The sequence below is a fragment of the Linepithema humile genome, chromosome 7 (assembly GCF_040581485.1).
Source record: "Linepithema humile isolate Giens D197 chromosome 7, Lhum_UNIL_v1.0, whole genome shotgun sequence".
Classification (NCBI taxonomy): domain Eukaryota; kingdom Metazoa; phylum Arthropoda; class Insecta; order Hymenoptera; family Formicidae; genus Linepithema; species Linepithema humile.
In genome coordinates, this window is record NC_090134.1 from 22,854,620 (window position 1) to 22,866,823 (window position 12,204).

General features: G+C 39.4%; 3 protein-coding genes across 3 annotated transcripts; 1 reads left to right on the forward strand and 2 right to left on the reverse strand.

Moving 5' to 3' along the window:
- Positions 1–103: 103 nt before the first annotated feature.
- On the reverse strand, positions 104–7,048 carry LOC105673519 (V-type proton ATPase 16 kDa proteolipid subunit c). The gene is made up of 3 exons (XM_012369194.2): positions 6,758–7,048; positions 4,007–4,196; positions 104–3,840 (listed from the first exon to the last, which is right to left on the reverse strand). Exons 1-3 carry the CDS (start codon positions 6,834–6,836, stop codon positions 3,636–3,638), a joined length of 474 nt encoding a protein of 157 aa, XP_012224617.1. The 5' UTR covers positions 6,837–7,048; the 3' UTR covers positions 104–3,635.
- An 804-nt stretch (positions 7,049–7,852) lies between these two features.
- On the forward strand, positions 7,853–10,030 carry Prosalpha6 (Proteasome alpha6 subunit). Its single transcript, XM_012369191.2, has 5 exons — positions 7,853–8,354; positions 8,772–9,022; positions 9,173–9,332; positions 9,415–9,624; positions 9,754–10,030. Exons 1-5 carry the CDS (start codon positions 8,352–8,354, stop codon positions 9,964–9,966), a joined length of 837 nt encoding a protein of 278 aa, XP_012224614.2. The 5' UTR covers positions 7,853–8,351; the 3' UTR covers positions 9,967–10,030.
- Las (lipoyl synthase, mitochondrial) lies at positions 10,018–12,164 on the reverse strand. The gene is made up of 6 exons (XM_012369186.2): positions 11,988–12,164; positions 11,528–11,842; positions 11,147–11,303; positions 11,007–11,064; positions 10,732–10,887; positions 10,018–10,640 (listed from the first exon to the last, which is right to left on the reverse strand). Exons 1-6 carry the CDS (start codon positions 12,045–12,047, stop codon positions 10,274–10,276), a joined length of 1,113 nt encoding a protein of 370 aa, XP_012224609.2. The 5' UTR covers positions 12,048–12,164; the 3' UTR covers positions 10,018–10,273.
- Between the last annotated feature and the right edge of the window lie 40 nt (positions 12,165–12,204).

Sequence of the window (12,204 nt, forward strand, 5' to 3'; positions counted from 1 at the left end):
AACGCATCAACGCTTTGCAAAAATTGAAATCCTTAACTGCGTAATTATGTATATTGCATAAATATAATTAGCAGCCTTTGTCAATGAAGTACAAGTATCACGATTCGAATGGACAAAGTTCACATTTTATTTTCACTTTTGAAGAAATCAAAATAGAAACATCGTGAGAAACGCAGCTAATATCTCGCGTGTTCGCATCAGAATGTCCATAATTTTTTGTTTTTGCCTTTTTTTGCTTTTCTTTGTTGGACTGATACGTGAATGAACGCAGAACATTTACGCTACATCGTGTTACTGGTAACTATTATAAAATATAATCGCAAAAAAGTCGCAGCAGAATATGTGTATTCTGGTGGTGTGTAGTAAGCAGCGCGTGTGTATACCGTTTGGTTTTCCGGCTGAATGGCAGTGATAAAAATGGATATCAAATTCATTCGGCATGCATTCGGCTATTCTCTACTGTACTTGTATGTTGCGTCATGTGCAGCAGAGTGCCCCGGAATAAGCGGATTAAATTCCAACAACAGGATTATCCGGAGCCAACTTGAGGCCAATCTTCTTTCAACGAAAATAACGACGTGGCACAATTTTTGCACAATCAACGAATGAAAATAACAATCTTTTCGCGGATCAATTTCAATTTTAATTATATAATTTTCTCAGCATTCTTCGATTAATTTTGGATAGTCCAATTTTAACTTGAGGCTTTTCCTCGCACAACTTTCTCCACAATACTTTCTTCATTTCGATTCTGAAGTATCTGTTATTAGAATTTGAGCCGCTCGATTTTGGACCAGGCACTTCATGATTCCAGGTGAAACTCTGGTTAAGTGAGTACTGATACGGTGTTCCTTTTTTTTGTCCAAATGAAATTTTTATTAAACACGATTTTTCTGTAACATCGAGGACGAATTATAACATAAATAATCATAATCGATCAGTATCACTTTTTCGCGCTCAACAGTGAGTCTATTAGTAACACTGGAAGATAATAGAGTTGTGGGGGTTGTTGGGGAGGCGAGGGCGGGGAGGGGGCGGCGGCAGCGGCGTTGATAGCGGTTTCTCTGCTTCCTCTGCCATTTAGCTTTCTCTCTCTCTCTCTCTCTCTCTCATTCTCTCATTCTCATTCACTCTCTCTCTCTCTCTCTCTCTCTCTCTCTCTCTCTTACACGTCATATATATTTGAACAATTACCGTTCACTCAGCTACACGAGGTTTTGGTATACAACAATACCTTACCTAATCTAGCCTAAATTGTAATTATCATAGCGTGAAGCATTGTGGTGGTATTGTATATATACATCACACGCGCGCAAACAACTATAATTGAATCCTGGATTCGCATTTTTGTCTCAGTAATTTGGTTTCAGTGTTACATTATTAAAATATCGTAGACAGGAGAAAAACAGGGATACTGGGAGAAAAGATACTAAAGGCGATTATATCTTTGCGTTCAATGTGCCTGCATTTTTCTTTCCTCAAGCGTAAAGTGACGATGAAGATCGCTCCCGTTACAAAGAACCAGAAAAAAAAAAAAAAAAAAAAAGTGAACAAACCACCACCACCACCGCTCCCCGGCACACTCATGCATTATTTTCCTTCTTCCGTTTAGTAACGCGCTGATTAAAATTATAATTTCTCTTCCATGTTCGCGCATCTTGTCCCGTTCTTTGTTTTAGACGTCGAGTGACTATTGTATTTTTTCCGGTATCGTGAAATATAGGCGCATTTTCAAGGCGAAAGCAAATGTTTTCAGACGCGTGTTGTTAATCTGCGTTCTTTCAACTGATAAATGTTTTATCAATTCGACCATCATCTCGATTACGACACTAATCTCTCGCTTCGTCGAAAATGCACTTATACGTTGAGCTTCTTTCTTAGATAGAAAATACTGCGCAATCAAAAAATGGCAAGCGGGCGTTCCGAGTTTTTTTTCCCCCTGTTTTTCTTGTATTCGAACGTGACACGACTGTGGAGAGGAAGGTGGTGGCTGTACGCGCACGAACGGTACGATTGTCAGCTCCCAAATGTGACAATCCCACCCGCCCCCGGATAGTACTCGCGACGCGTTGTCTTCTGCCCCTGCTGCTGCCCCTGCTGTTGCCCCATACAAAGTGTGCGTGATCGACCGGTGAAATTTCGATCGCGAAGCACGCGACGCAGCGTGGGCTGCGATATCGAGAAAATTTGGTCACTATCGCCAAACGCCCGCTCGCCTGTACTGAACGAACTTAACATGGAATGTACAAATTATTATCCTTTGTTTACATGTCGTTATTTATCGTATGCATAATACCATCTCTTTTCTTAGGTAATCAATCGATTTCGCCATCGTGTGTTTGTGTGGTATCTGTGTGTATCTGTCTACTGGTACATACGGTGTGTTTTGTTAGTTTTACACAAGCTTCACATACCCGTTACTCCATTGACACACGACACGGTTGATCTCCGTGGAATTAATTATTATGGGACCGAATAAAATTGCTCGGCTAATCGGTTGTCGACCGCTGGCCTTTGCGGCTTTGACAACTCGGTTAGACGGATCTTTTTTTTTTGTTTTTCTCACGTATCGTTGTCCATGAATAACTGTGAAAATGTGAAATCCCGCCGCGTCCAGCAGCCTCTCAATTGACTTAATACTATTCGTGTGTACCTCCTGTTGATCAACTACTCGCATTCATACTTCTCTTTTTTTTTCTTTTTTTTTTTACTAAAGTTTCATCCATATTCTTCGTCTATTAATTTCTCATCAGCACAATCGTTATCTGCGCCAGATCTTATCCGCAAAATCTCATTTTCTCTCTTTCTCTCTCTCTCTCTCTCTCTCTCTTTCGCTCGCGCTTTGTTATATTACGCCGTTTTACCACGCGCGATTCGCGTGTCGCTTACACTTACATATTTCTATCCCGATGATATAATTTCGTCTCTTTAAAGTTTTTTTTCGCTTCCTCGCGTAATGCCTACTCGCGTACCTGCCGTTTCGCGGTTGCATTTAATATATATATTTATATATATATAATTGTGCTAAATATTTTCTTTTATCAATAACATGTTTTCCTTTATACACTCAGTAGAGCCGATTACTTTAACTTGATAATTCAATGTTGTACTAAGCTACAAATGATTACTATACAGTGAAAGAGAAATGTTCGACAATGGGTTTAACACGATAGATCTCTCTACAAGATGCACACGTACTTCCCCTATCGACTGTTATTCTCCATTTCTTTTTCTTATGTGCTATACATTTTTTTCTTCATGTATTCGCAGCGTCGAAATGCGCCGTCGCGCGTCAATCTCGCGACATGGGAAAAAATCGAGCGCATCTCTCAATCGCAGCACCTTTGATATAATTATGTGATGGTGTATGATGAACAATGCGTGATGTGGTTAAATGCTCGGACGCTAAATACATGTAGATCGATTTCTTTTTAGTACGATATTACAGAGGGGGAAGGGGGCCGCGCAGAGATGAGCCGAGATGGTAAGTTAGATAGGTATGCATGGAGTAACGTGATTAAGTAAAATGTTGAAACAAGTTTTGTAATATAATAGTAGTCGGGGAGCGCTGTTGGTTGCAGGCGACATGTCTTGCATGGAGCCGTGGCAGGTAGTAGTATGCCGCTACTGACCGTTTACTTGGTGTACAAGTAGATGGCGACGATGAGACCGTAGAGACCCAATACCTCGGCGAAAATCAGGATCAAGATCATACCGACGAAGAGACGTGGTTGCTGAGCGGTACCTCTTACACCGGCATCACCGACGATACCGATAGCGAAACCGGCTGCTAGACCGGAGAAGCCTACAGCTAAACCAGCACCCAAATGGGTGAAACCCCTAATAATCAAAACAAACATCCTTAGTCACAGAGTCGCTTTCCTCGCTAACAATTAGTGATATCATGGTTTTTAACTATAATTACATTGTAAAGAGCTCCATGTGCCATTATGTTTATACACAGATCTAAGTGCGAGTAGCAGAATCATACAATGTAGATACGTACGTATACAGGTCATAACCAGGGGCTTTCTCAAGAGAGCCAGAAATGAGAACGGCCACTACAAGACCGTAAATGGCAATGATACCTGCCATGACAACAGGAATGATGGATTTCATGATTAATTCTGGCCTCATGACGGACATCGCTGCGATTCCTGTACCAGCTTTCGCCGTGCCATATGCTGCTCCCAGAGCTGTAAAGTTAAATTAATACTTAATTATACAATGACAACAGGTGAGCAGATTCGTCGCAAACTTACATTGTGCGTGTCATGTTTTATTGTACAATTTAATATTCACAGCACACAAATTGTAAGATACAAAGTAAAAAAATGTTGGTTGTTACAACAATCATTTCCCTAACTTTTGACATATTTAGTGTAATAAAAAAGATTTGACATCAATTATATATATATTATAATATAACATCGTTAACATTGTCTTTCTTTTCGTTTCTTTTGTTCATTAAACATTTAATAGAAATTTGTTAACGAACGTGATATTTGATCGGCATTTATTCAACATTTAACGCGTAATATATGATATTACAATCTACTTGTCGACCGGTGTGCGACAAATCTGTCGTTAGTAAGCATAATTTCGGTGCGGATGAACTTTTCGTCATTTTCGAAGGTAAATCACGGAGAAATGTTCTCGGAAAACAAATCGTATAAAATCATGCCGCGTATTTTCCAAACACACTGTACAGTTCTTGGCGGTTTTAACTGTAAGCGTGCACGAGGATTATCGATCGAGCCTATTGTGTGACGGTCTCAACGGAGAAGCGACGAAAATAATTTTCATCCCGGGGTCATTTTTTTTCGAATACGCAAATCGCGTGCATGCAATTCCGTCGAGATCCGCGTAAAATTCTTTGTAAAATTTCTGCAAAATGCGACAGCGACAGGTAGCCGCACGGCCACCCAGCCCATCCTGGAAATTACAGTCACATGATTCTCACGTTGGCAGTCACATGACAATCGTACAAGTCCCATCCCAGTGAGTAGGGGGGCGTGGCCTTGTGAATGGCGATTGTGCAGTTTTCTCCGCGATATACCTTCGAAAATGATTTCAATTTAAACAATATCTTAATTTACGCTGACCACAACCATTTAATCGGCCATTTAACGATTATGCTGCAAACATATGTACCTTATCGTACAAGACCATATGTACCTTATCATGTATAAATAAACGTATCGAACGCTCTCGTGTCAGTTGATTCTAGTAGTTATGTACTCGATTTACGTTGGAGATCAAAATAAGAGTCTTGCTAATTCTCGTTTCGCCTTTTATACTTTGCGCTTTGCAAAGAGAAAGAGTGAACGAGCAACATGCAATTCGACTCGCATCTGACACATGTAAACCAAGCACAATTACCGAATCAGCGGAATCAATTTATATTTCACCGGTGCAGTCGTAAAGTAATTCGAGAGAGACGGGTGAGGCGAGAGAATTCAATCGTGGCGGCCTCGGGGACGGTGATCGATGGCTCCGATCGATGCGTTTCGGGGAACGCGAGGAACGAGATTCTCGATTGTGGAGCGATACAATCTCAAGCCGACACGCGTGTTTTCCATTGAGAAAAACCCTTCAAGACGCGTATTCGGTATTGATCTTCCCGTAAGCGACGCTCGCAGCGGCTCCCACGGGTCATCGTTTACCGCGAATTCGGGAAAATCATTAATTGCAAATCAATACGCGCGCCGAACACGTTCGTTTCGTGAAAAAAGCGATCTCTCCCGTCACTTTCTTACGTGTTCTAAATTGAAATGTGTTCTTATTCCGCGGAAAAAAGAAAAAAAGAAAAAAAAGAAAAAGGAAAACGAAAGCCGATCAATTTGACACCGATATCGAAATTTAGATAAAAAAAGAAACTAAGAAATAACAAGTGCAGAAAGTACAAGTAAAGAGGACAGATCGCTGCCGCGCCGTGCGGGGGAAACGCGTCTCGTGACACGCACGAGGCGCACGCCCGCCCGATTATTCCGTCTCCGTCTGTCTGCCTGCCCATCTATCTGTCTATCCGTCCGTCTGACCATATATCCGTCGCTTTTCCGAGACTTGTAAAATTCTAGCGGTGTGCCGCTGCCGCGCACGTTCGAGGTCAGCATTACGAAATAGCTGTGCCCGGTCCGGCCGCGGTGGCAATCCGCGAATGCGAATAAAAGCGCTCTTTTGCCCAAGAATACAGACGCGACTTGGATCGCGCTTTTCCAATTGCGAAATTCGCGACACGGAAGAGATATTCGCGTAAAGACTCGGAGAAGACGAATGCGACGAAGGCGGAATGGAATGGAATTAAAGGAAAAGATGAAGCGAAAGATGAGAATCGACGATTTCGACGAGGGGGGCCGATCGCGATAAGACGAGCGTTCGAAATTTCACGCAGTTTCGCCATCGGCCAGCGAGAGTGTTCGTCACGCGCGTCTCGCAACCACATGACGTCGGAACGCGCTGCGAGTCTCGGTCTCGCGCGAACACCCCGTGGTAAATGCTCCCCCGCGTTCTCTCACCGGGGATCGATAATTCCGTGCGCGCCGCGCGCTGTTCGCACACCGATTTTCGTCTGTCTTTACGCCGCTCGAGAAAATGGCGTGGAGACGAATATATCGGCCGCATAAGTCTGGACACGGTGATGAGCAATCGCGAGTCGCGAAGACAAGGTACGAGCATCTCGCGGTCTCGTTCATCGTCGATGCGTCGAGCGAGCGAGATCACGAGGTGGCGGCGAAGAGCAGAGTCGAAAGCTCACCAGAAAATATGATGGCACAGGCGGCGCCCATAACGCCGAAAAACGGCGAGTATATCGGTGCTCCCTCTTCCGAACTCATTGTGGCTGAATCTGTCGGGTGTCGGCAGCGATTGAGTCGATCGCGGGATGTGTATTTACAGGTTGCTCGATCGTCGCACGGAACGTCGAACGCTGAGCGATCCTCACGTCACTCACGTCGCTAAACTAGTGGGCCACTGTCAAATATGGCCTACCGGACTACTGTGGCGCGGGTCATGTGATGAGTGACGAGCGATCAACGAGCAAGAGGAAGGCAATCGTCGCGCCGCGGCATGTCGCGTCAGTCGCATCGCGATTGGCCGGCGGAACTTGACTAGGACTAATCGTACGCCGTGTCTTATCCTTATCGTCTGACGTCGCAGACTCCGATTGGCCTTACAAGCGCGCATGATTCGTCGTCCTAAGCGCGTGACATGCGTTTTCCGCCTGAATTTTCTGTCTGGTCGCGAAATATTTTAAACAATTGTATATATTTATCGCAAAATATCGTCCCAAACTTTCTCGAATATGAAATATTTCTCTTTGTCAATATTGAGAGTTAAAGCGATCGGGTGTGTACGCCCTTTGCGCGTGACGAGCATATGACTGCATGTTTGAATTACCAATGTCAGCTGATGGGGGGGAGAGATGCGTGGCCTGGAAATGTTGGACGGTAGGGTGAATGATACTTGTAAATACCAACGCGATTACGAATATGATAAGATTTAAGATATTGAGAGAAATAGCTCTGGAAAAGAGTTTTTTTTACAATGAAAGTTATTTTATTGATATTATGTGTGTTATCTGTTTCCATGTCATTCAACATACATGCGTTTCCAACCTAATTATACTTTCTTGCTTGAAAATTCTTTGATCGAGAAATAATATTTGCGTAAAAATATTTCAATAAGTTCAAGCAATTTTATTAGACCAGCTAAATATATTTATGAAGTAATAATAACAATAATTTCAAGTATGTATCTGTATTTATTACTTTCTACTCGGAATGTTACCTATAAATTTTATCTTTTTATTCTTTTGTCAGCGTAGAATAACTCTATTTTTCGAATAAATATACTTGTTTTCCTTTCTCGGTTAATTGTAGATTTATCTTCTCTTTTGAACCCATTGTGAACTGTATATATTGGAGGTTAAAAAGTTTTATACTTGATTATCGCGTCATCTGTACAGTTTATTATTAAACATATAAGAATGTGCTTTTCAACAATCGATAAAATGAGTTTCTTTTTTATGCGCAATATATATTTCTGTTCAAATGTCAAATATATTATTTTTTATTTTTGGATTTTTTGTTTTTTTTTTCTATTCTCTATTCTCTATTCTATTTGTGTGCTTCTTTCTTTAGCGATTACGCGAAATATACATTGAAATATGTTTTATATAGTAGTTTATTCATGTGAATCAGCCTTTACAAGCGTTTCATGAAGATGAGCGAAATAACACATCTATAGCCATACCACTGCATGACAGTTAAGTTTGTGTGGAGCCGCATACTTTTGCAAGTAATATTGCTTGTTCTCTGTTTCTCTTTATTTAAAAGAAATCGCTAATAAAAATGGTACGTATTTAATTAATTAATTCTTATTGTGTTATCTCTTAAGCGAACTTTTTTATTTGTTCAATTACATTATTGTGAAAATTGATGTGTCATGTCAAAATTGTTATGTATTTTGGTTATTCGTACAGATATAGTGGAATGTAATAATAATTGTAGAACATATTAATATTTCTTTTATTAATAATCGAAACATGTGAATATTAGATGTATATGTTAATGAAACTTTATCTTTCGCATGTAAAATGATACTGAGAGGTTAAGTATTGCAATGATTATGATAAATGTAAAAATAATAATATGAGATAAAAGTAAATATTTTTAGTAGAAGATAGAGCTAAAAATGCATCAACTTGGTATAATTTTTACTTAATGCAAGAAAATTTTTAATCTGTTAACTGAATATATTTTGTTTTTTAGTTCCGCAATCAATACGACAGTGATGTGACAGTATGGAGCCCGCAAGGACGTTTACATCAAGTAGAATACGCCATGGAAGCTGTGAAGCTAGGTTCAGCCACTGTGGGCCTTAAGAACAAGAAACATGCTGTTCTTATCGCATTGAAAAGAGCGTCGTCAGAGCTATCAGCTCACCAAAAGAAGATCATACCAATAGACAAGCATATGGGAATCAGTATCTCAGGATTAACTGCTGATGCGAGAATATTGAGGTATATTATTTGTTAATTTTTATATGTTTGCTGTTATATGCAGAGATGCATAACAAAACATGCTTTTGTCTTTACAACTTTAGGATAATTTTTTTTAATGATGTATTATTTATTAACTTATAACTTATCACAGCAAATTGTTATTTACAGTCGTTATATGCGAACTGAATGCTTGAACTATAAGTATGCCCATGATGATGTATTACCCGTGGGCCGTTTGATTGCCTCTTTGGGAAACAAGATGCAAACGTGTACTCAGAGATACGATAGACGTCCGTATGGCGTTGGGTTACTCGTAGCGGGATATGATGTGAGAATTTACTGAAAATTATCACGTTAGTAATTTATTGTATGTTGAATACGTTTCTCTAACAATATAATTATTTTTTTAGGATCAAGGACCGCACATATATCAAACATGTCCATCGGCGAATTATTTTGATTGCAAAGCGATGGCTATAGGATCTCGCTCTCAAAGTGCGAGAACGTACTTAGAAAAACACTTGAATGAATTTTTGTCGTGCGATCTTGACGAACTGGTAAAGCATGGCCTCAGAGCGTTACGTGACACCTTACCCAATGAAGTTGATTTATCAGTGAAGGTACGATTGATCCAGCAATTTTAATTTTAATTATGTATTTTTTCAGATTTTATTTCAAAAAAAGTAATATAAAAATTATATTAAATTTTGATTGGAAAATATGTTAAATCTCATCGACTTACATTTCAGAACGTATCGATTTCGATAGTAGGAAAGGATTACGATTTCGCTATCCTCGACGAGACCACAACAGCTACTTACTTGTCCCAGATCGAAGGAGACGATAAACGCGGAAAGCCCACGGAGCCAGCTACACAAGATGACAGTAGGCCTCCGCAAGATCCACCCGCTGATGAGGGTCCTGCGGACCCTCAAGTTGCTATTGCCATGGATACTGATTAAATAGTAATGTAAACTTTATTCCATACAATTTATATAAAGATTAAAACTGCATTTTATTATTGAATATCTCAACGTTTTGCAACAATGGCTAAACGAAGGAATATTTATTATCGATCCATTTACAATAGCATATAATTGTTCAGCTCATGCATATAATTACATTATGAATTTATTTTCATAAAATATAATTCAAATTCATTACTGTACACACACAGTAATTTGAATTATATATACATATATATACATATTAATTTTCTGTAATATTTTTCGACTAAACGATCTTTACACGACTATATCTTTGGTTCCTTTATGATGCAGAATCATCAATATGTTGTTTTTGCCGTTGCTTTAGTATATTAGTCAAGAAATATTCTCCGGCTTTATATGATGATCGTACTAATGGACCACTGGCAGTATATAAGAAACCCAACTGATTTCCTCTGCTTTCCCACGCTTTAAATTTTTCAGGTGTTACATATTCGATCACTTTTAAATGCCTCTTGGTAGGTTGCATATATTGTCCCAAAGTTAAAGCATCCACACCGACGTCCCTCAGATCCTGCATAGTCTGTTCAACTTCCTCATCGGTTTCACCCAGGCCAAGCATTATTGACGATTTCGTGATTAAATCGGGATTGAACTTCTTAGCTGCCTTCAGTACAGCCAGTGATTGTCTGTATGATAAGAATGATGGTTTAATTAGAATTTAAAGAAGGATAAGATTAAATATAAAAGACACATGAATATATATATATATATATATACCTGTATCGAGCGCGTCTATCTCGAACAAAAGGAGTTAGACGCTCCACGGTTTCGATATTATGTGCAAATACATCCAAATCAGAGTTTACAATTGTAGCTACGCAATCTTCATCCCCTCTGAAGTCTGGCACCAAACATTCCACTAGGATACTGCTTCTATGATGAAATAAAGAAGCATTTCTATACTGCCATATCTAAGCAATTGCTTTAAAATGAAAAAATTGCCAACTTTATTCCAATAAATAAAAGATAAACATCTTTCACAAGTAAAGTACCTCTTTTTTATTTCCTTAACAGTGGATGCAATGTGACTGGCTCCACCATCTTTCAAATCTGAAATGATTGGTATACATTTAATTATGATCTATGAGTACATATGAGTACAAAATTTGTGAAAATAATCTATACGACTGACCATCTCGATCCACAGATGTTAGAACAACATAGTCCAAGCCCCAGTCTGCTATTGCACTAGCAGTATTAACCGGCTCTTCCACATCTAATGATGGTGGTGTACGTGCGGTTTTGACAGAGCAGAATCGACAACCACGAGTACATGTATCTCCCATTAACTGCAATAAATAATTATCTTTACACAATTTTAATAAAACTCCTTCTGTAGAAGTCTAATATCTAATATCACCAGGATTTATTTTAAGCGTAGCGCATGATCGAGCAAGATAAATATTTTAAGGTTTTGTTAGCTCGGTAAATTTAACACCGACTGAATCAATGTTCAGATTTATTTTAGTCTTAATGTGAAATCAAATGCAAGTGTGCAAAGTGTTTCACAAACCATTATAGTGGCAGTTGCTGTACCGTGACTACCTCCGCCCCAGCATTCTCCAATATTTGGACATCTGGCTTCTTCGCATACTGTGCTCAATCGCAATTGCCTTAACTGTGCTTTTATCTTGCTGTAACTCTTGCCCACAGGTATCTCTGTTTTCAGCCATGGTGGTAGCCTCAGTCGTCCTGATTCACCTTTCTCCAATTTTAATTTTCCATCGTACTCTTTAATCTCACTATCCCTTAGGAAGTCCTCAAACTGTGGACCATCTGCTAGTTTTTCAGAAAATTCTTTATTGCTATCTGTTGAAACTCTCACACACTGCAAAAAGACATTCCTATAAATCTTAATAGATACAAGATTATGTAATTCTATATTGCAACAAATAACAAAACTTGTGTAAGTAGGAAACATTTTGCTCTCGCATAAAATTATCTTATAACGGAAACAGATGGTTGAAATTTACCGCCAAATAAAAGTGGCAGCTAAGAGGACATTTGGGATTCGCACCGAATATTCGTAACATGTTTGTATCGCAAAATTAACAACAATCTGTCAAAAATGTAAAAAAACCGGAGTTATGTTTAGAAAACAACATGAAGATTGAAGGACGGCCAGAAAACGCCTAATCGCGTCCTTTAATTTTTATTTCTCTTCTAGGGTCCCTAAGTGAAGGACAGCTA

Bases quoted from the DNA above. Each gene is read 5' to 3' on its own strand.
- LOC105673519 (XM_012369194.2), bottom strand. From the start codon at position 6,836: ATGAGTTCGGAAGAGGGAGCACCGATATACTCGCCGTTTTTCGGCGTT. The intron at 4,197-6,757 runs GTGAGCTTTCGA...TTAACTTTACAG, and splicing joins CTGTGCCATCATATTTTCTG to CTCTGGGAGCAGCATATGGC. The intron at 3,841-4,006 runs GTACGTATCTAC...TTTGATTATTAG, and splicing joins CCTGGTTATGACCTGTATAC to GGGTTTCACCCATTTGGGTG.
- Las (XM_012369186.2), bottom strand. From the start codon at position 12,047: ATGTTACGAATATTCGGTGCGAATCCCAAATGTCCTCTTAGCTGCCAC. The intron at 11,843-11,987 runs GTAAATTTCAAC...GTCTTTTTGCAG, and splicing joins GCTGCCACTTTTATTTGGCG to TGTGTGAGAGTTTCAACAGA. The intron at 10,641-10,731 runs GTATATATATAT...CTTATCATACAG, and splicing joins GATAGACGCGCTCGATACAG to ACAATCACTGGCTGTACTGA.
- Prosalpha6 (XM_012369191.2), top strand. The intron at 9,023-9,172 runs GTATATTATTTG...TGTTATTTACAG, and splicing joins GCTGATGCGAGAATATTGAG to TCGTTATATGCGAACTGAAT. The intron at 9,333-9,414 runs GTGAGAATTTAC...TTATTTTTTTAG, and splicing joins TACTCGTAGCGGGATATGAT to GATCAAGGACCGCACATATA.